The sequence below is a fragment of the Argiope bruennichi genome, chromosome 2, assembly GCF_947563725.1.
Source record: "Argiope bruennichi chromosome 2, qqArgBrue1.1, whole genome shotgun sequence".
In the NCBI taxonomy this organism is placed as follows: Eukaryota; Metazoa; Arthropoda; class Arachnida; order Araneae; family Araneidae; genus Argiope; species Argiope bruennichi.
The window spans coordinates 7,641,950-7,664,752 of record NC_079152.1 but is presented as its reverse complement, the minus strand read 5'-3'; the positions used below and the strand labels follow the sequence as shown (position 1 = coordinate 7,664,752).

The following is a 22,803-nucleotide window of genomic DNA, read 5'->3' as shown; positions in this document are numbered from 1 at the left end:
GTGCTAAAACACAGAATCTCAATTACTTTCTCATTCTCTGTCTTTAATTGTGATACGTTTGGTTCAAATTCAATATCATCACATTGAACCGAAGTTCAAATAAGTCAATGGATTAACTGATAGTTAAGACCTGAAAAAAATCAAATAGTTCATTGTTAGCCAAAATACACAAACGTAACGAAATTTCGACCATCTAGCCCGGTAAAAAATCCATTTCAAAATTTCAACGTCACACATATGTAAAGAAGTTAAATAAAAAAGTGTATTAAAACAAAACATAGGAATTGAAAGCTTTATTAACAATTATTAATAGCATCCCAGTAAAAAAATGAATAACTCTTGACATTTTCATTACAACAAAATAAATAAATAAAATAAAGCAACAATATGTATTTAAAAAGTCATATTTTAAAACTTCATTATAATCAACAATAATCGTTCAAATATATTTTCCCAACATATGACAGGTAGCGTTACGAAACAAACTTAAAACAAGAAAATGCAATTTCTGCGATAATATATATGAAAAAAATTATAATTTATACACATCGCCAATTAACATAACATTTCACATAATACTTATTACAAACCGTTCATCCAGATTTGAAATGTTTCTTATAAAACAGTATGAAATAATCATCCGCACAAGTGACTCATGATAAGAATACGGTACTGCCGCCAAATTTAAATTTTTCCAAGCGATAATTCGCCAAAATAGTTATTAGATGGAACACAGTTAAGACCGAAAAGTTGGCGGTCATTTTACATGATGACAAAAGGGTTATACAACGTATTCAAGTCTAATAAAATGAAATGAAAACTTTCAAAATCTTATACTATCCAAACGGAAAAATTCAAAATGAGAGCATATTTCCAAAAATGTATACAAACTGAAATGTAAAACTATACCCCATTCATAATAATGACTGCTTTGCATATAAAATAAAGAAATATTTATTTTTATTTCCATTAATATTACTCTTCTTTGGTTCGATTACAGAATACAGACTGCAGCCAAGATCCATTTTTTTCAAGCGATAACTCAACAAATAAGATTTAATAAAGTGAAAACCAAATGATTGCTGGCCATCTTAAAGGTTGGCAGAATGATTGGGAACTTGGAAATAGGGCAGTGTCGGGTTCTTAAGACTGACCTTAAGAACCCGACTTTTTTTTTAATCATTTATACATATAAAACACTTTATTATTTTTGACTAGGCGTTTAATTAACTGGCCACTAAATGACTAGAGCAGATTTCAGTCAGCCTTTAAAATGCAGAGTTGAAATAATAATAATAAAAAAATAGTTGTTGTTGTTGTTGTTTTTTTACCGAAAAAAAACTACAAAATTGAAATATTTAATCTAATATAAGAAAATTATTATTATTTTCACAGTTTTAGAAGACTTAACACAAAATGAGAGTTAATATGACACCTATGTCTAACCGAAAAACAAAAATTCTGTATAAAAGCAATTTTTTTTAAAGTGGACTCTATTGTAAAAAAAGTAGTTGCCATGAAAAAGATTGAAATTCTATACAAAATATTTTTTTTTGTTTGGAAACGAAATAAAACCAGATTTTCCCTGTTATTTATATGAAATTGTGCTGACGTTCTGAATGATTGTCAGTGGCATTTTATCTATTAGAAATGCACCACCCTCCCCCTTGAAATTATTCTTTAAAGTTGTATTTCCGTTTTTAATTTTAGTTGCTAACTTTTCTAAAAACCGAGAAATTGATAATCAACTTTTCATTGATTATCAAATTCGGGGGGGGGGGGACTGATGAGAATCAAAAAGGGGAAACTGAAACAATAAGTAAGAACGAGACAGGTTGGGGCTGTAAACCGGAGAGTCCGTGAATACTTCAAAACTGAATCATTCTGCATTGCTAAGTAATGAATAGAAAGAAGGGGGAAATACGACACATGATCTTGCAGACTACACCGCATTTTGGAATGCTCCGGTTTAGCGCAGGTGCAACAGATGCTCTCTCTCTCTCTCTCTCTTTCCTAGAGATTTGCCCTCACTCTATTTTTTTGTTGTTATTTTTAAATCCTTTTCTCACATTTATTAAGTTATTAAAAACAAAACCTCTAAAACGATGCATCTATACCATTTTAAAGTTACAAAGCAGATAATTAGCTGCAATCTGAAATTTTTGCCTATTCAGAAGAAAAGTTGCTTTAAAAAAAAATGATGGCATTTGTTTTGTGAAATATATTTGTGGAGACCCGTTCATTTCTGAACCCAAGAGCCGCCACTCATTATTGAGAAGTGAATGACATCGATCGATCGATCCTCAGAATACAGCGAACTGTCTCTCATGAATGACTCGCTGCACTTCGCCTAAAATATGGCGGCAAACTTTATAGAGATCCATTTCTCATCGAAAAACATAGTCGACTACTCCGACCCGCCCGAAGGGACAAGGAAAAATCTCAATGACTGGATGTCGAGACAACATAGGCGAGAACTATGAGTCTTAAGGGCCATCCCCAGTCACGGGACAACCCCTCCAATAGTCATCTGTCATCGATAGAAGTGTTTACCCACACCATTTCTGTACCCGTCAAGATGGCGAGAATCAACCACCCTTTCGGAAGTTTCTCATCTCCATATCTGAGAAGACACCCGGTTTGATTCTTCCAAGAACAATACTGAAAGCTCAAAGAAAGGATTTGGAAGAATGTACAGATATTTTGAGAATTAAAATATACTGAAGTATGAATTATGACATTCAATTTCTTTTCCTACTCTGCATTAAAATATTTATTCTAAATAAATAAAAAAATTAATTAAAATGTTTAATATTCCAGATTCTTCTGGTGGAAGAGGACTCAATCCCATGACATGCCAGAACGCCGAATGATCACATCAGAATTCTACTCTCTACCCCTTCACTATCATACGGAAATGATGATTCCATGTTGACGATCGTGTCTTTGTGACGCTCGTTCATTTAAACAGAATTTAAATTCCAAATCCTTATTTTTTTTCCATCTTATTTTTACTAGTGTGTGCGCATTCTTAATTGTAAATTGAAATTCTCAAAAATATTAATTCCCTTTTTTCTTCCAAATATGCTGGAGTATAGCACTTCAAACCCACATGTATGCGTGCAAGATGAGCTCTCTCGCCCTATACTTCTAAAACTCAAATTATGTCGAAAGAAGATTTGTGTCTATAGTTAATAATGCATAAAAAACAAAAACGAAGCTTTGATCAAAGAATTGCAGATCGCCGACCTCAAAGAAAAGAGGTTTTCTTTTAAAATTCAGATAAAATAAAAATAAAATGTTTTGTCTTATACTCTAAAATATAAATACCTTGAGGTCAGAAAATAGAGTTGAACTCCCATATATCGATCTTCCATAAATCGAAAAAGTCATGCTAAATAAACTCATGTTATATAATTACGGATCTCAAATTTTTTGAAATGTAAAATTTCGTTTTCAAAGTTGTACATTTTAAAAAAACGAAAAAAAAAACCAGTATTTAGCTTTTGATGGCCCTGAAGACCGCTCTCAGATCATGGAGCCCGTATGCATAACACCCGTCGCACTTCCCCGAGAGAGTTGGACCAACGGTACTACGCACCTAACACAACAGGCAAGAATACAAAATATAAATACAATATTGTTTCTGTATTCATTAAAGTAATATGTTAAAAACCAAATTTTCTTTTTTTTTTTTCCCTAAAAAGATAACTTCTATTTTTCGTCAGTTACCAGATCGGATCTGAACTTAATGAATTCACGAAACTCGAATTCAGCTGTAAATGGAAGGGAATTAAATGGCATAAAAATTGTTAATACACGATCACCACATCGAAATTTTAACAAATCAATTTTATGAAAAAAGAATTATAATCTGCTTAATGATTTTAAATGTGAATATGTTTTCGAAGATGTCAACTTCTGTACGCAACCCGATTAACGTAATGGAAGTGAGCTCATTCGAAAGCGACAGGAGTACTATAAAAATTCAATTGACCAAATTATTCTAATTAAGAATAAAAGAATATAAAATGAAGTAAAATTAGAAAGAAATATTACGTTGAAAACAAAATTGTCGGAAAAGATTTCACCTTAGTAATTAAAAGATTTAATAAATGACATATAATCAATAAATAAACAAATTATTTTAATAAATTTGAAAGCTTATAATAATTTTTGAAACAATAACTTCAATAGGCAAGAAATAAACAAACAAGAACATTGTACAAACTTTGAACATTTGCACAGCTGTATAGTAAAACTTTAAAATAAAAAAAAATTAAACTTTCATTTAGCATGTTCAAAACAAGTTCTACTCTTTTGTGATCAAAACTGACCGAGTTATGAATTTTCTTATTTGGGTCAATCAACGGTCGCTCCGAGAAAGCGCTCTGACTTAAGTAGTAGATCTTCTTCGAAACGGTCATCGAAATGGTTTAAAATATCATCGATTTTTTTATTAAAATTTAATATATCTAGAAATACTACTATTACCAATAGAATAAGAAAATTGTATAAAAATTTGTTTCATAATTTCACAGCATTAAATTTAATGACTGAAAAAATATAATGGAGTTCTTTATATCATTCAGAACAATTTTCAGAGCAAATAGAAGGAAATATCTGCCTCTAATGGTTTGGAATTTAGCTACTAGACCATGATTAAGGGCAAAACTCTACATCCTAGAAGTATGTATATGTATTATACATACTTCAAGGATATATTTATGTATTTATATTTATAATATTTTAATGTGTCAATAGGAGATTCAAAAGAGAGGAAACGAGAGAAAATTTTTGAAATTAACAATGAATTCAACATAAAAAATTATCCGAATTAGCAAAGTTCCACTGCATTTTTTCTGTTTACAACTATTTATTAAAATCTATAAAAAGTAAGTATAAACACACGGCGAAAATATTTGTCAGATGGGTGAATGTGGAAATAAACGATAAAATATGAGAAAAAATTGCCATTTTTCCAGTTAAATTCCGATACAATAGAGAATTTGATTTGAAATGTAATAATACCTTCAAACAATAAAGGTATGCAAGGTGTTCTAAAGTTGAATATTCACTTTTGTGAAATCGAACATTTGAAGAAAAAAAAAATAGTCTATTAATGTTTATCTTAATAAAATATATACCAAAGCATTATTCAGTTTTACTTATGTACATAAAATAAATCAAAAATGTTCTCTTAATAATAAGAAAAAAAGGTTTACCATAAAATAACATTTCATTTAGCCACATTCAATTAAATTTTCTACACAGATTATAACATGAAATTTACCGTATATGGATGCAATGCATAGTAAAATGTTCAATTCACAGATGATTTTTCCCCCTTCTGTTGTAATTTTTTTATAAATTCCTCTATAATCACAATCGCACTGTGCATAGAAACTTAATGGGATTTTTATTTTCTTTCCCAAAATAGACAGTTAAATGAGAATTCAAAGTGATAAAGATTATATAGGGGGGGGGGGGTCACATTTCCTGTAAGAATGTTCACACTAGTGGCCTTTTCTTACAGACTTCAAAACAACATAGAGGATTATCACGCACTTTTCACGTTTATAATAAGGAATCCTTATTTGATGCTCTTAGCCTGAAAATTTAAGGAATTTTTTCGGCACTCTTACCCAACAAGATGTAGACCACTATCACCATTGATCCAAAGATTTTAATCCAAAAAATTTAATTAATGTTATTTTAAATATGAGAAGGCTTAGATTTGCCTAACTGTAAAACATTAACATCAGAAAAAAAATAATTTGCGTTACTAAACAATTATTTTCTTTGGACCAGGTGCGTTTAAATTCTTATTTAAGTCTTGAATGGGATGCTCATATTTCTTAAGATAGCTCTGATATCATGTAATGTCTTCAGACCTCTTAAATTAACTCATTTTTCATTAATATCTTTGTAATTATAATGCAAAATAATTTTTTATTTCATCTACAAAAAATACTTTTTTTTAATTCTTCCAAAACAGGTAGTTCATTCTGAAACAAAAAAAATAACATTTTTAGAACACCCTGCATATATAAGAATACAATTTAATAACTATTATACATATCTTAGAGTTGAAAAAGGTAAACAAGTTCAAGTTTGTGTTTTTTTTCTCATAAAAAAATGTGCCGAATTTCACAATACCCAGCATATGCAAATATACTTGAAAAACTATAATCAAATTTCTTGAATAAATACAAGGCTCCATATAATACTATACCACTGAGTTTTCATTGATTAATTTTTCTGCATCTTCACCCTTCTCAACGGACGCTGCATCCAGGCGTCCTTTATTAACAACAGGGTTCTGTGAGTATAAATAGGTTGCATACAGGACTATAGCAATGGAGATGACGGTGTACCTGTCGATGGGTATGCCGAATACAATCCAGCACATTGTGGCAGTGAAAATCAAATCCAAAGCACCGGCAAATGTCTTCAGAATCGAGTTCAGATTTTTCAAGAAGACGGACGTGACGATACCACAGGCGCACCCGTTGATCATCACGGCAATGACCAGGGGCTTGAAGACTGACTGAAATGAGTCGCTGGAAAAAGCAGTGGGTGCCTCTCCGTTGAGAAGAAGGACTATGAAATTGCAGACGATGCAGTCGAGGTACATGAAGACATTCTGAAGCATCAGGTGGACATCGGCTCCGACATCTTTTAAAAGGTATTCATTGTACACACCAGCGAAGCAGGAACAAAACACCTAGAAAAATTATTATTTCTGTGTTAAAGTTCAGAATTCATATTATTATTATAGTTCCACAGTTTCCCATATTTGAAGCCTTTATTAAATGTATTTTACTCTAATCATTTTTAAACTTCATTTTTGCAATTAGTTAACATTTGTACAAAATGCTTTCAAAAATTCACTGACTCACAACCATTTTAAATTCATTATTTTATGCATAGAATATTAATTATTCTTTTTACACGGCTTTATTCAACTCTATTTATTCCAGGATTGTGAAGGTGAAGTTTGTGTTTTGCATATTTTTGTGTTCTTGGTGACAAAATATTACTTTAATATTTTCAGAAATAAATGTTCAAGTAATCAATTATTTAAATTCGCCTGGGTAAAATTTTATGAAAAATTATTAAAGCTTTTCATGCTATTGATAAAAATATATAAAAATAATGATGATAATGAGATATGAAAACAATGAATGATAACAAAAATTAATTGCATCATCATTTAAAGGCACAAAATAAAGCAAACATTTCTCAAAAGATATTATAATTAGGACAGTAAGAATAAAAGGATAGTGGAAGACAATATGATAAAAATACAACAAATTATAACAGGAAATGATGGCACCCTATGTTGGGAAAACATAATTCATTAAGAGATTAAGCTGTAAATTATAAGCTTTGTTCTTTCATTGTGCCATTTTTTCCTCCAAAAGAAGCGGGAGAGTGAAACTCCCTGATTCCTGACCATTTTAAATTCATTGTTTTATACACAGGGTATTATTTTTTCTTTTTACATACTTTTGAATTGAAAGTAGCATCATAGATAAGAAATATAGTTGTTTGAAAATGTTTGGAATCCTTTTAGTTCCTCTTCAAGAAGGTTTATTTAACAGCTTTTAAACTTCCGGTTTTGCACTTTGAAATGCTGATTATTAATGTTTGCTAAAATGCCTTTAAAAAATCTCAAATTTTGCATAGGAATCTACAATTGCTTTTTCAGAATATATTTCACGATATTAATATTTTATTCTGTAAAAGAAAATAAAAATTATTTCTCGTGAAACTGTCTTCATATTAGGAACGAAACCAAAGCAAGTGCAGATAAGTTTCGCCATTTTGAATTCCAGTCAATGAAAATGATATCCTAACTGTTCAATTTTCAAATCACAGTACATGATGACATTTCTCGTGTCTCAGGTGCGAGCCATATCACTCACGTACCATGCCCACATTTAGAATGCTAAATTGAAAGATTTTGTAATTTTTACTGAAATTATAAACACATCATTAGTGTGCTGTCTATTTCTTATTTATGAACCTTCATACAAATTTCGCACTTTATGCAATAACTTTTTATTGTTATATTAATTGTTTTCTTTGCTTTAGAATTTAATTTGTAATTCAACATTATTAATATTATGGTATCCACAACTCAAATATCTAATAAATTTATGACAATGTTGTGCCATTAATATGGCACAACAAACTAGTGGCATACTCACTTAAATGAATCGATTAAGGGACAAATAAACTCTGAATGTATTAAAATAGTATATTATCACCGAGGATATACAGGTGCTCAATATTTCAAGCTCACAACACGCCAGGAAGCTTAACGAGCACAACTCTTTCCCGAATCTTACTCGTAATGGGAAACATTTTTTTCCCCCTTAGAATCCATGTTAAACAGGACAATGCGTTCTATTTCAAAAGCAAATTTATAATAAGGCAGTTTATTATTTATAATGCGTGCTTGCTTTTTCAAGAAAGTTGTTTAAAGTCATTTATTTTTGGCTATGCTGCAAAATTTAACGCAAATGAGACACACCATCGTCCTTAAATGAATTTGTAGCGACTGCCTTATAGGGTGATGCCTCTCAATGTACAACTCAATAATTTCCCATGCTTTAAACATCTCCCTTATTTCACTGGAAAGTTGTTGCGCATTTGAGTCCACCTTTTCTGACAAAGTTTCTTCACAGTTCTGATCACAGTTTTTTGCTGTGACATAGAATGTAACTCCATAGGTTCAGACGAAGTTCTTCTATAAGGGCATCGATGTCGTTACTCTGGCCATATAATCTTAGCTAGCGATGCAATCTTGGCGATGAAGTCTCCACAAGCACTTGATCAAACCTCTTGGAATCGCCTTTGATAACGATATCCAGGTGAAACCTATTCCATGAAAATAGGAAGGTTATCTTCAAATAAGTGCTCAACACAGACTGCTGCAGATCAATCTAGCATGTGACATCACGGTATCTCCTCGCCACTCGTTCCGCAAACATCGCTCGGTATGCGAATCAGTTCTTTACATTTCGGTTTGCTCGCTATGCGAATGACTCGGTTCGTTAAACGAGGTTTGATTGTAGTTTACAAAGTCCCACCTCTACAAACATGAAACAAATTAGATAAAATGATGGTAGAGAATCAAAAAGAAAGACAATAGATAAAACGTTCAGAAATAAATAATGCACTACCTGTACTAAAACAAGAAGAAAGTAAAAATATGTTTGTGGAGATGCACCGTTCACTTGTTTCACATCATCCTGCGGGATGTAAGGTGTGGTGTGTAACTGTTTCACAATACATCCCACGGTCAGGAGAATCAGTGACACCCATTGCTTTCGGCTCAGCTGCTTCTTAAAGAGCACCTATTTGATAAAACCATGCTCTTTTAAATACACGAAAAAATACTAATTATCATAAAGACATAGTTTCAAAAAATAATCTATGAAAGTAAATGGAAAAATTCTGAAAAAAATTTATCAGGAATACAAATCCAAATTACTTAACACATTTTTTTTTTTTCACAAATATTGTAAAGTATAAGGAATGCCCGAATGTCCTCGCAATAATTAATTAAAAAAATAATTTTTTATTGATTAAAAGCTATGTTTTCATGTACAGAAAAGATAAACATGTTTTATTTGAAGTTTTCATTGAAAATGACAATATTATAAATATTTATCATTTTATTGATTTCCTAAGAATTGTTATTCAAAAAAAGTATTCAAATTATTCAAAAAGTATTAATAACTTATGGGGGGAAAATAGCTCTTAACTGTTTCTAAATCGCCTAGTACAACCTAATTTTTAAGAAAGCTACAAAATTTAAGAATCATTTAGTGCAACAGATATTCACATTTTATTTTTAGATAAAGAGGATCAGAAGATTTGCATAAAATATATATTTTAAATTGAAATATTTTTGCATGAAAAATATTATGTTATTAAATAAGCTAGCTTCCATTCAATTCTAATGCTAAATTGTTGTCTAAAATTTAAAATTCATAATAATCAACTGTCGATTTGATATATTATATTTTTGATATTTGTTACTCCAAATAATAAATAAAAACTCCTATTAAAATAGCTTCAGTAAAAAGACTTAAAATTTGATATAAAAGAAACAAGTGCTTTAAACTTTGCTCTCAAAGAATAAAGCCTAAGAAATGATTTAGGAAAGATTTTGCGACAGTCATATTCAGTCATTTTTTTTATTTCTAGGTTATCCAAATAAGAAGAAGTGAATCTAAATTTGATCACCCCTAAGAAAAATTATAATACTTAAACATGGGAGTCAAGATTTTTTGATAATTAACAGTTTTATTTAAAAAATAGACATTGAAATAAAAATACAATTTCCCAGAGCAAACATGTCTTTCTCAATAGCTTTCTTGACTAAAAGATCGACAAGAAACAGCCAAAGAGCTTTGGTGCTGTTTCTGGTTGTGATTCAGACTAGTTTGCACAATTTACAGTTTGAAGCAATCTCCCCGACATTGGAATTAATTTTTTTGTTCAAACAATTCAAAAACTGCAATTTCAGAAATCACATGCTGATCCTTGCTTATTTGCAATAAGAATCATCCATACTGATAGTGGCCTTACATGAAGAGGGTAGACTTGTAACTGGTTCAAGTGTTTTGGAAATAAAAAAATTTACTCACAAACTAAGACCCTCGGGGGGGCACCTCGAAACGAGGATGAGATGCTTCCGGCATGGTGGTTGGATCTCGCCACCCTGGAGGGTACAATAATAGGTGGGGGATCTGACTCCCCCCCCCCCCCGATGACGGGACGTACTTCCTTCGGGGAGGGTTGTACCGTGGCCGGTGACGGCCCTTAGGACTCAACCACAGTTCCCGCCAATTGCTGTTGCGGCGGTCCGGTCATTCAGTTCTATGGTTTAAATCCGTGTGCCTTAGGGCGGGTCGGAGAGTAAGAAGGTTGACTTACTCACAAACTAAAAGAATTTAGATTTACTGATGTTTCCCTTGTTATATTCTTGAGAGCACAAATTAACACTAAAGAAAATGGTTATATTTTTATTTCCCAAATTTTGTATATTGATACCTTACTGATTTGTATACTGAAAGATATTGCAAAGAATTAGAATTGGAAATTCGAAAACTCTCTCAACAGCTTGTGATGTGGCTCAGGCAGAACATGTTCCCTACTAAAAGGCAACAAGCTGTTTATAATATTTTACAATGACTACCAGACCAGACATAGCTTTTGGCATCAAGATCTTTGTGCAAATCTACAAAGGATGACTGGAAACATGTAAAAAAAAAAAAAAAAAAATTATAGGTATTCACATGGTACAAGCATTGCTGGTCACCTGTACAAGTCATATGTGCAGACAGAATTTTGAGCCAAATAAGCTAATTGAACCAAGTTTGGCTCAAGCTGATCCTGCTCTTCAAGGAGTTGATCAAATGTGAAGGCTTCCCCTCTCTACCTATTGACAACCAAAGTGTTCATTAAACTTATCCAGAATCCCCAGCACCAGTGAAGATCTAAGCACATCGATGTGTGTTTTCACTGAATTAAAAAAAAAGTTAAATAAGGTGTTTTGAAGTTGGAATATATTCCATCATTAGAACAAAGAGCTGATATTTTAACTAAACCTCTCACAAGTACTCTGTTTATAAACTTCATGACAGACTTGGACTGGTAAAGAATTTAATTTAAGGTTGAACTAACTGACTGTTATTATCTTTTATTAAATTATTTTTGATGCCTAATTATTCTAAAGTTTTTTTTATAACTGTTTGATACATATATACATACATATTTGTAATGTATAATTTTGGCTAACTGAACTATTTTGCGGATGTGTTAAAATTGGCCTTAATAACAGGAAGAATCAGGACAATATCTTGGAAATTATAATTGTGTTTCACAATTTCACTCTTTTTTATTTCTGCACGTGATTTACTTTCTACTTGGCAGCAAGTTTATACTGATATGTTGTGAAATTACAGCAGTCTGATATTTTAAGTAACATTTTGGTAGTAAATATTAGTTGAGATATCTGAATTCTTGCGTATCTTAATTCTGAAATATTGCTAAAATTTAACAAGTTTACATTAACCTATTATCAAAAAATGAATGAAATGAAATTTGGAATCTTTACATACTAACATTAGCTTATTTACAGTTTTGTTGTTTAGAGTAATATTCAATGACATAAAATTGCTAAAATTACAGAACCAAGTGTTATCATTATTATTAATGTACCATCATTACAAAAATATTTTAGAGAAAATACTGAATTCAATATCTCACCTGAAACACAATACCAGTAATCACAACTCTGATTTGCATCAACAAATAATAAGTGGTGGGATCAAATATGGACAGATTGATGAATGTGAGATTGTTGTATAATGTGTACAGGAATGCTGGCACAAAATATAGCAATAGCACTAAAATTAAAATAAATTCATTAGATGAGACATTTTATGATTATAAACAATAGTACAGCCCAATCAGGTTCATGAGGAAGGTGATTGTGGGTCCATTTAAAAAATGTCAGACAGTTTTCATGATTAACAATCCAACATTATAACAAATAAGTCAGGATCTAAATATAATATACACATATACATACATAAACATATTTTCAAATAATTTAATTAGTTGATCAAAAAATAAATTTTGAAAAATTATGTTTTATTGCATAATTTCACAGAAATTATCTACCTGGTTTCTCAACATTAAGATAAAGTCATTTTAGCTTATTTATGTTGGAAGGATGGCAATTTTTAAATTATAATAACTGCTACATATATGCTAAATGATTATATTATAATATTTATATAATTATACATGTAATAGTTATAATACATAATCATGTATATAATAATTTAAATCCATCCACACTCTAAATAACAATAATTTTTTAATCACTCACAGATTTCACTTTAACTTTTGCACAGTCTCTTATTTTACCACTAAATCTAATGTACACTCAAACTAAAATGCTTGAACAGCAAAATTTCCTTCAAAAGATATATAAGTTCTGATGATTTTATCATAATCGCAACATGGCATAAATTTTGGCAGTAACAAGGATATATGGCCTTTCTACATATTTTCTCAGAAAGCAGACAGGGTTGCCACTCAAATCTGGAAAAAAATTTCCCTGTATGTATATTCAAGTACAAGGAAATGGAAAAATAAACACTCATGCACTAGTTACAATGCAATATTCAGGAGTGGAAAAAGCAAAAAAAGAAAATAACAATTTAACATTATTCGAAATAATAGCATATTAAAAGAAGAAATAAAAGCATAATTACATTAAAAAAAAAATCTCTTTACCTATTATCTAGAATTTAGCAAAACAAAATTTATACATTAAGGAAGGAGGGGATTGTATTACCTCAGATGTTCTTTAATTGTAAGTCACATAAAATTAAGGACTCAAGTGAAATAAAACAAAAACATTTTTGTTAGCACAACACAAATCATTTAATGATTACTTTAAAAAAAATTACAAAGCAAGATCTTTTTTTTTTCAATTCATTTTTGCCAATGCATGTATTTAGGCATCAATTTCTGTAACTTCTGCAGATTTTTCAGCCATCAGTTTCATGGAATTAATTCCTAACAAAACAACAATTTTGTACAGCTTAATGTACATACATCTATTAGCTATTTCACTTTCAGTGAACATATGTGAAAATATTTTCCGATATACCATTGAATGCATTAGAGAACAAATGTGATGCAAAAAGTTTTAAGGCCCATAAAAATTCAATTTAAATTATTGTTCTTTAAATAAGTAAATAAAGTTCGAAAGAAGTTTATTTTTGGGCATTTAATTTGGATATTTTCCGGATTTGACATTCCATCTTTTCCTGTATTCCTGCTAAATAATAAGCCCAACATTAATGACGATTCTTTTAAACTGGTAGGTAGCCTTGTATGTTTTTTTTTTTTCTGTGTACATGACTAGCAATGACTTTCTTTCTGTATACATAACTTATGTTTTTCCATTTTACATAAGCTTATCATCTTCTTACAAAGCCAACAGTACATAACAAACGAATTATGAGGAACTTCTCGAACCCATTCAGCAAAATCAAGATTTATTTTTTTTATCCATAAAATGATAACTTTAATGATTACTTGAATGGTTTATTATCTCATTGTTTTTTTTAAATGTCTAGTCTACTTTGAATAAGCTCGAAATTTCTCAAATAATAAACAAATCATTCAATAAATTCAAATATAGTAGACTAAACACCACTGATGTATTGAATGTTCCCGTCAAAGAAATGTATTCTGTTCTATCAAACAGTAACAGAAGGCTCTCGGGAATCTCATGAAAAAAGAACTGTCTCGAAATCGAAACTGGACTGATCTCCACACACACACAAAATGGAAGTGAGTAGAAAAGGGGCGAGTTTCCGCATTACACAATCACGAATGGTATTGTTTAGTTTTTGGAAGCGATGACTACTATCTTTTATTCTTGCAATCGTTAGAGATCGGCATTTTTAGATGGGAAAAAAATAACTAAGAAACTTAATATTCCCTGTATTTTTCTGGCTTTTATAAATATTTTCCAATTTCCTGCATTTTCTCGTTTTCTTTTCTACGATTTTTAAATTCCTTGTGTTTCCCGCTTCTCCCGGTGGCGTAGCAACCCTAGGCACAATTACAAAAATTTAGTAAACAACTCTCAGAAAGAATAGAATGTCGACTTCTTTCAATAATTTTTACATTAGTTGGAAATTCAAGGAAAAAATTTAATTTAGAAAATAATTAATAATAATATTAATAATGGCAATCTCAAAAAATTGCATAATAAATCAGTTCTTTTTTTTTTTTTTTTGTTCAACTTGAATAAATAATGTTTAATGAGTTTTCAACATTCAAGAATATTTTACATTATCTCAGCTATGATGCAAGACAATATTATTTGCTCTGAAACAAAATTCGAGAAAAATAATGAGCACATTTCACAACCAAAAGCAAAGATTTTAAAATCTTCTAATTGATAAAGTGAAATATTGGGAATTACATATACATCTGAATGAGAATCATTTCACCAAGCACATGCAAATAGCTTTTATTAAAGGAATTAGTAAATTTTTAACAAATCAATAAAGAAAATAAGGTAAAAGTTTTTAATAAAGAATAAGCAATAAAACTTAAATGAAATAATGTTAATCTTGTAATTACTAAGTTTTAAAGAATTTCTATGATGAATTAAAATTTAAAATAACATTTCCTTTTTATAATTTGCAACTCTTATTCTCATTTATTAAAGTTTGCAGAACTATGATAAAAAAAAAAGAAACAATTAAGCATAAGATTAAAATAAATACACATATAAGAAAATTATTTTTAAATTTATGTAAAAGATCTTTAATCTTCTTTGTTATTTCCAAATTTTGAGCTGACAAAAAAGAATTTCTACTGTGAAAAAAACTTTAAAAAACCGCTTCTAATGTCTTTAGGACTGTCATTTTTTTAATAGTTGCTATCATTTCAGTCTGTATGCATGGGGGGGGGAAGAAAAACTGCATATTATTTTTATTTATATACATTATGTTACATCATGTATAGCAAAAGCACACTGAAGCGTTGTTTGTAAAAAAGTTTATTAAAAAAATCAGTCGATGGCTGTACCCAAGCACAAGCGGGTGCACAAAACGATGGAAAAAAAGGCTTAATGTCACAAAAGATTTGTTTTTCTTCCAAAAATACAATCCACATAATATGATGAAATGCAGTCAAAGAAATTCAATCTTCCCAGAAGGTTTTTTTTTTTTTTTTCTTTCCGGAAAAAGAGGAACATTGCTTTCTCTAGGTATTACCTTGATGGCTGTGGAAGTTGAAATGAAAACTGAATTAAATTGTAGATAAATTAAAATATTACATGAAAACTAAATCCATTAATTTTTTACTGTCTAAATTTTGCAGGGATAAAAATTCTGCAGTGCTTATAATACAATGGGTCTCTCTATACTCCAAAGCAAATGCAGCAGGTAATATTACTATATGGTATGTATTATGCAAATACGCATCATAATATTTATTACCCCTTAGATCAGGAAAATTTCTGAAGATTTATGATTTTTCTTATTATTGTTGTCGTCTTCCCCCTCCCACTTCCATAATTATGGCACTAAGAATAGCCCTAAATATTTGGTTTATTTGAATTTTTATGAAACAAATGATTCAAATAATGGACATTTATGCTAAGCATCATATGATTGATGGTAGAAAATTGTATCCCAACATAATTCCTTTTATACAATTAAATAATACAGCAAATATTTTTCAATATTACAAATAAAATTATTCATACCCTTTGAATTGCTGATTATTGAAGAAAGGAGTTTCATAAAAGAAAATCTGTAAAAAAAAAATGACAGAAAGAGAGAATTTTATAAATTATATCACATTAAAAACTAAACAAAGCCAAAAAATTAACTAAACTAAACTAACAAATTTTTTAATTAAAATTTCACAAAAGGAACAATTTTATTATACATAAGTTTTGGAATTCCTTGAAATGATTTTTAATAACAAATAATAGTTAATAGCATTTTTTTCATATAATTTCAAATTTTCATAAAGTTTTTATAATTGCATACTTGGTTCATTAGTACTACACATAAATACAAACTTCATGAAGCTTAAACAAGTAGAATTATTGATAACAAATAATAATAAATAAATACATATGAAAATATAATAATAATGATAAATAAAATAAAAAATATAAGTACAAGTTTGCTAAAAGTAACAATTAAAAAAAGTGATTTGCAATATCAATATTTGTTGCATAATCATAATTTGAGAATGTGTCATAAAAGTTTGTTAAAAGTAACAATTACAAAACACTGCAATTTGTATTGGAAAGCAGTCAATTGTTATAAAGACAAGTATAATTTGAACTCCCAATCTTTGGTGATCTTAATTTAAATTACAGTCACAGTATCAGCATCTTCAAAACAATATAACCCTCCTTCATCCCTATTTCTGCTGCTTATTTAGTGAGGTTGTTACCACATTGATTTGCAAAGGTTCTCACATGGGTCTTAACATGAAATAACAATATCTACTTTATCCTGAGAATAAGGAATAAGAATTTGATTCCTTACATCAAAAGTCTTCAATCCCCTCTACTATACCCTTAGAAATATATAATGGACCAATTAGAGATACACAAAAGTAAAATTGATAATGACAGAAAGTACAAAATAAAAAGATTATAATAAAAATTAAAAGAAAAAGTCTTAATAAAGTTTATGACAAAAATCTGAAATTCTGCAGTCCAAGAGCCTTTTGGGTAACAGTGAAAGAGGTGCTTAAGGAGTATAGTGTTACAGCAAAACACTAAATTCCTTTCACAAACACAGAACTAGTAGAAAGATCATACTTATAAGAATGATCTACTAAGTTTAAAGGAGCAATATTATACTAAGTTTAAAGGAGCTTTAAATATCAAATAATCCCTGTTTTTATTTGAATTTAATTTTATGAAGTTCAGCACCATGAAATAAACTTACCCAGCATTGATCATTTGGTTATTATGATAAATAATTGTTAATGAGAAAATCTAAGTTAAAATAAAATAATTTTAATGTTACCTTTCACTTACGAAGAATAATACAATTATAAAAAAATGCAATAAAATAGGAAATACAAATGTTATTTTGAGCAAACTATTCTTGCAACTTAAGTTCAAAGAGCTAAGATACTATATTTTATACAACAAACCAAATTAAAATAATTATTAGAAATATTTATTTCTAATAATTATTTTAATTTGGTTAAGTTCATTTGTGTTTTAGTTGTAGCAGCATTAGCGCTCTTTAAATACAATGTATGTATTATTATATAGGTTCAGGAAATATTTTGTAGGTGAATTTTCATATTGATTGTTTTTGGATTGATAGTTTCTGTATATGTCCAGTGATAGTATGTCCCAGTGATAAAGAGAATATTGCAACATGTAATACAAAATATATATATATAACAATGACAAGGCACTAAAAAATAAGCAAAATTCACTAATACATACAAATTAATATGCAATATAGGATTTTATATATATATATATATGAATAAGAATTTCTAAGGAAATTGAAAATATTTGCCATAATGCAGCATGATTCTAGTACTAAACCACGAATTTTATCTTCAATTTGTAGCTTATTGAAAAGTGCTTCAAAGATTGAACTACCTTTTAATATCAAAATCATCTGAAAATTCATAAGCTGACTTTAAAGGATCAATCGAAACAATAAGCTTTTTCTATTTAGATAAATTATAAAATTTCTGTCAGTGCAACTTAAAATGGAATGTAAACCAGAATAGGGAGGTCAAATTTTGTCCTTTTCTCGAAAAACATGTATATATATTTGATAATGGATATACAACAACGAGAAACAGGAGCTATTATTATGTTTTCTCATCATGATCACTAATTTTTGATATATATATGGGTGTCACAGATGTTTAAAAAGAATCTGTAGAAATGAATCAGATGATAAACATAATGTAATATTATAAATTAGTTAAGAGTTTGTTTCATTTAAATCATTCTGACAATATTATAGGCAAAATATCAGACCTGCCAGGGTCTAATGTAATTTTTGAGCTGCTTGTGGAATCCTTCTATCATTAAATAATTTGTGAATGGTAAGAAGCAGAATGAATTCAACGACTACCCATCACATTTGTAAGCTCCCTAAATAAAGAAAAAATTTATTTTGATCTGTTGTAATAGTGACAGGTGTTCTGAAATAGGAAGATCCAAACACTTCAAAGTGCAAGAGCTGTAGTTTTTGCCAACATATCCATTGTAGGAATCACTTTAAGCCACTTAATATACCTTTGCATAATTATAAGACAATACTTTTATCCACTAGATTGCATAAAAAGCTATTATATATGTGTGTGAATTCAGAATCTAATAGAATAAATATGCTAAGAGGAAGTTTGTTGTATTTGAATACTTTAGTTCATTGACATTTCTCAATATCCAAACTCTATTTTTAAAGTCTTTTTTCACTCCTGACCAAAAGAAATGCTTAGAAATTATATCGATAAACACCAAGTGCACAGATGAGCAGTATGTTCTTCAACATTTGTATATGCAACTAATATATCATTTATAAATACATAGACATGCTTCAAATCTCTATATTGTCAATAAATCTTTTAAAAATACTAAGTACAACATATAAATTAAGCTGCATCCAAATTGGGCAATAAAAGTTTTATGAATATTTTTAGAAGCAATTAGAATTTGATGAATAACTTTTAGAAGGTCAATGTCAGAAAACATTTTTGCTTCTTACAGCTTACAAGTGAAGTCAAGAATACTAGGAATTAGATATGTATATCTTTTAGTATGAACCTTTAATGCTAAAAAATTAAAGGTCACCAATCATTGCATTATTCTAGATGGTGCATTGGAAAATTGCTGCTGGATACACATACCTAATGCCAACATGTGCTGAAATGCCATTTTGGTAATTTCATCCTTTCAAGAACCATGTGATAGAGTTTAACACAAACAGGAAGCCCAGAGGTATAAATATAATGAACATCATTATGATTAAATACAAATAAACTGTTCTTGCAGCCAGGACTAGAACAATATAACTTACACCACAGTTCTACAATAAAATCTAATATAAATATATGTATTTATATTTGTAACATCAACTTACTCTCTTATAAATACTGTTGAGCAGACAGTTAACTTTAGACATTCTATCAGCATGACAACTGTTGTGGTGCTATAGGAATATTTAGCATTTGCTTCTTTTGTAGCAGTTACAAGGATACCTAACAACAAAAACAAACTTCATTTATACATACCACTTTACAATAGTTTGTTCTGGATGTTTAAAATTTTGTTTGTTTAAATAAAACCACTTTCTATAGTGTTCTAAAAAATAATTTTTTAATTTAGTTTTCTTTTTCTTTTTTATCATATTTTACAATTCATTGTTATATTACAAAATGATTTTTTAAAAGTGGATGCAAAGGATATAATGTTTACAGAATCAAAATTTATTAATTACAATTTTTAGGATAATTCTAAAAAAACATTCAATGTCATAGTAGTAACAACAGCACTCAAGTATACAAAATCTGAAATCAGTAAGATATGAAGGGAGACATTAATTCATAATTTCTACCTACGATATTAAATGTGAAAGAAATTACAGAAAAGTTGTCCGAAATAATATTATTAACCAAGTAATAAGATTTAGACTTTATTTATTCTGTAATTTATAATTCATTGATAAACATATTGTGAAATTTTGGATTTCTTTTTCAACATTCAATAGCAGGTGGCCCTACAAGTATATAATCAAAATTTAAAATTTTTATATGTAGTCCCATATCAATCAATTTTTTTTTTATGAGTGCTTATTTAAGTGCTCTTTATCCCATTTTTCTTTTCCTTAATCTCGTAGGAAAAAAATAAGAGTTATATAATTATATTGCTGAGAATCAAATTTATTTTCAAGCCATAATTTTCATTTCCAAATTTCCACACATCAATAGGAAATTCAGGAATTCCTCCATCTGTAGGTTTCAGAACATGCAAGTATGGTATTTTTAAATAATTTCTTTTATTGTAATTCTTTTAGAGATATTGTTTTTTGTTTTTTTGTGTGTATGTGTGTGTGTGTGTGTGAATTATAAGTTTTGAAAATTTCATATCGATCTAAAATGAAGAAAACTATAACTTTTAACTTGTGGATATTTACTTTCCAGTTTTATAGCCAAGCAAATAAAAAATATCAAACAGGCAAACTGGTGCCATAAATATCAACATGTGCCTTACTTTTTAAGTTAAATCTGTCACAACATTTACAACATTGCTAAATCTTCTGACCTAATAAAAGCAAAGACCAGATTAAACCATGTAAAAGAATATAAACAATATCAGTTTTGTCTTTCTAATTTCCAAAACTAGATCGTTTTTATTAATTTTCATTAAAAATATAAAATAAAACATTTTAATATAAATCAGTTTTAAGAGAATAGGATTTCAGTATGTTCAATATAAATCAATTCAAAATTTTAATTTTGAATATTTTAATTAAAATACAAGAAAATAAAAATAATGGTATCTTAACATTTGAATAAAAAAATTATCATTACTAATGATTTATCAGTCAGAAACAGAAGAATGACAAACAAAAAAGAATATATATATATATATATATATATATATATATATATATATATATGCAGGTGAATTAGAAAACATAAAAGACAATTTCAGGGCTAAAATTCAAAAATTTAAACCATTCTCGATTTTAATTAGAATTTTACACAACTATTCTAAATCAAAGAAGAGCACAAAATTAAATTGTGCTAAAAATACCATAAAAAATCTCAAGCTTCCTACTTCTCCCCCTGAGAAAAGAAAATTATGATGCTCCTTAGGAATTATTAATTTAACCTATCTGATGATCTGGCCTTACCCAAAAAATCAGAATTGATACAAATATAAAGAAAATAAAATTAATTTATCCTGTATAATCCCTGAAAAACTAATTTTACAGAATGTCTTCATTTATTCACCAATATAACATCATAAATTTTTATTTAACAAGATTATTGTAAAATGTTATGAAGAAAAAAAATGCAATGCTCTAAAACTTTAGAGTTTTGCATTTCTTTTCAAAAATAAAAAAGAATAATGAAATGTTTCTTTACTTTTTTAATAATTATAAAAGAAAGAATATTCTACAAAAGATTTGTAATAAATAATAAATGAAGCAATCAAAATAGCAAATTTGATTAAAATTAACTTATGAAAAAATAATACTAAATCAATCTTGATGTATTTATAAATAAATAATTTCCATATTTTCGTTTCATCTGGAAGAAAAACAAAAAAACATAGCAAAGCGTCACATCAAAAAAAAAAAAAAAAATTCAACTACAGGATAAGAGCTATAAACCGACTAATCATAATCGAAATCTACTCGAAACACCTGGACAAACGGTTTAAAGATAAGCAAATTTGTGCTGTTGCATATGAAGGTTTGTAACTATTGTGCTGCAAACGAATCTTCTAAAAAAATTTAGAAAATAATAAACATTTCAATCTAAATCTTACAAAAAGAAATTATAAATAATATATATATAAATACAAACCTTGGTTGACGAATAATGCAATGTAGGCGAAAAATATAAATGCACTAAATTTAGTGGGAAAAAGCTCTTTGATATTTAGTAGTTTCGACATGTTAAAGGATAATTTAAGGTATTACAATTTATTGTTCCTGCATTTAAGTTTGAATATGATGCATATGCTAATATGGGTAAAATACTTAGCAGAACGATGAGATCAAATCTTAAAGATGCCGACGAAAACGAAATGTTTACATATTTCGAAGCAGACGACAGATGTTCTTCCCCTTTTCACTTCATATGCGATTTAAAAAACAAATTTTATATTTTTGTCATTCACATACCAATAAATGTGTTAGAAGATTAAAAATTGACATATTTTACTATTTTTTTTCTTTATAGAAATATTAAATAAGCAAATAGGTAAAAGAGAATTATGATTTTCTTTCCAAATTACAACAGGTATGATTGTACATTTGATCATGTTTGCCAATCAATTTTCTGAGGGATTTCGCATATTCTTTTTTGTAAACCGTTCCTTGATTTCGTTCCATAATCATTGAAAAATTTAATTATTATTTCAAAAGTCTATCTTAAAAAGGACGAACAAGCCAGATTTTGAATCAAATTTTTTTTGAAAACTAGGGATGTTTGAATTTGGCA

The 22,803-nt window shown here is 28.9% G+C and overlaps 1 protein-coding gene across 1 annotated transcript; it reads right to left on the bottom strand.

Annotated features, from left to right (window-relative positions):
* Positions 1-318: 318 nt before the first annotated feature.
* On the bottom strand, positions 319-22,400 carry LOC129957389 (UDP-galactose transporter senju-like). The gene is made up of 6 exons (XM_056069692.1): positions 22,165-22,400; positions 19,710-19,827; positions 16,331-16,377; positions 12,292-12,431; positions 9,195-9,368; positions 319-6,727 (listed from the first exon to the last, which is right to left on the bottom strand). The coding sequence occupies exons 1-6, from the start codon at positions 22,253-22,255 to the stop codon at positions 6,230-6,232; spliced, it is 1,068 nt and encodes a 355-aa protein (XP_055925667.1). The 5' UTR covers positions 22,256-22,400; the 3' UTR covers positions 319-6,229.
* Positions 22,401-22,803: the final 403 nt, after the last annotated feature.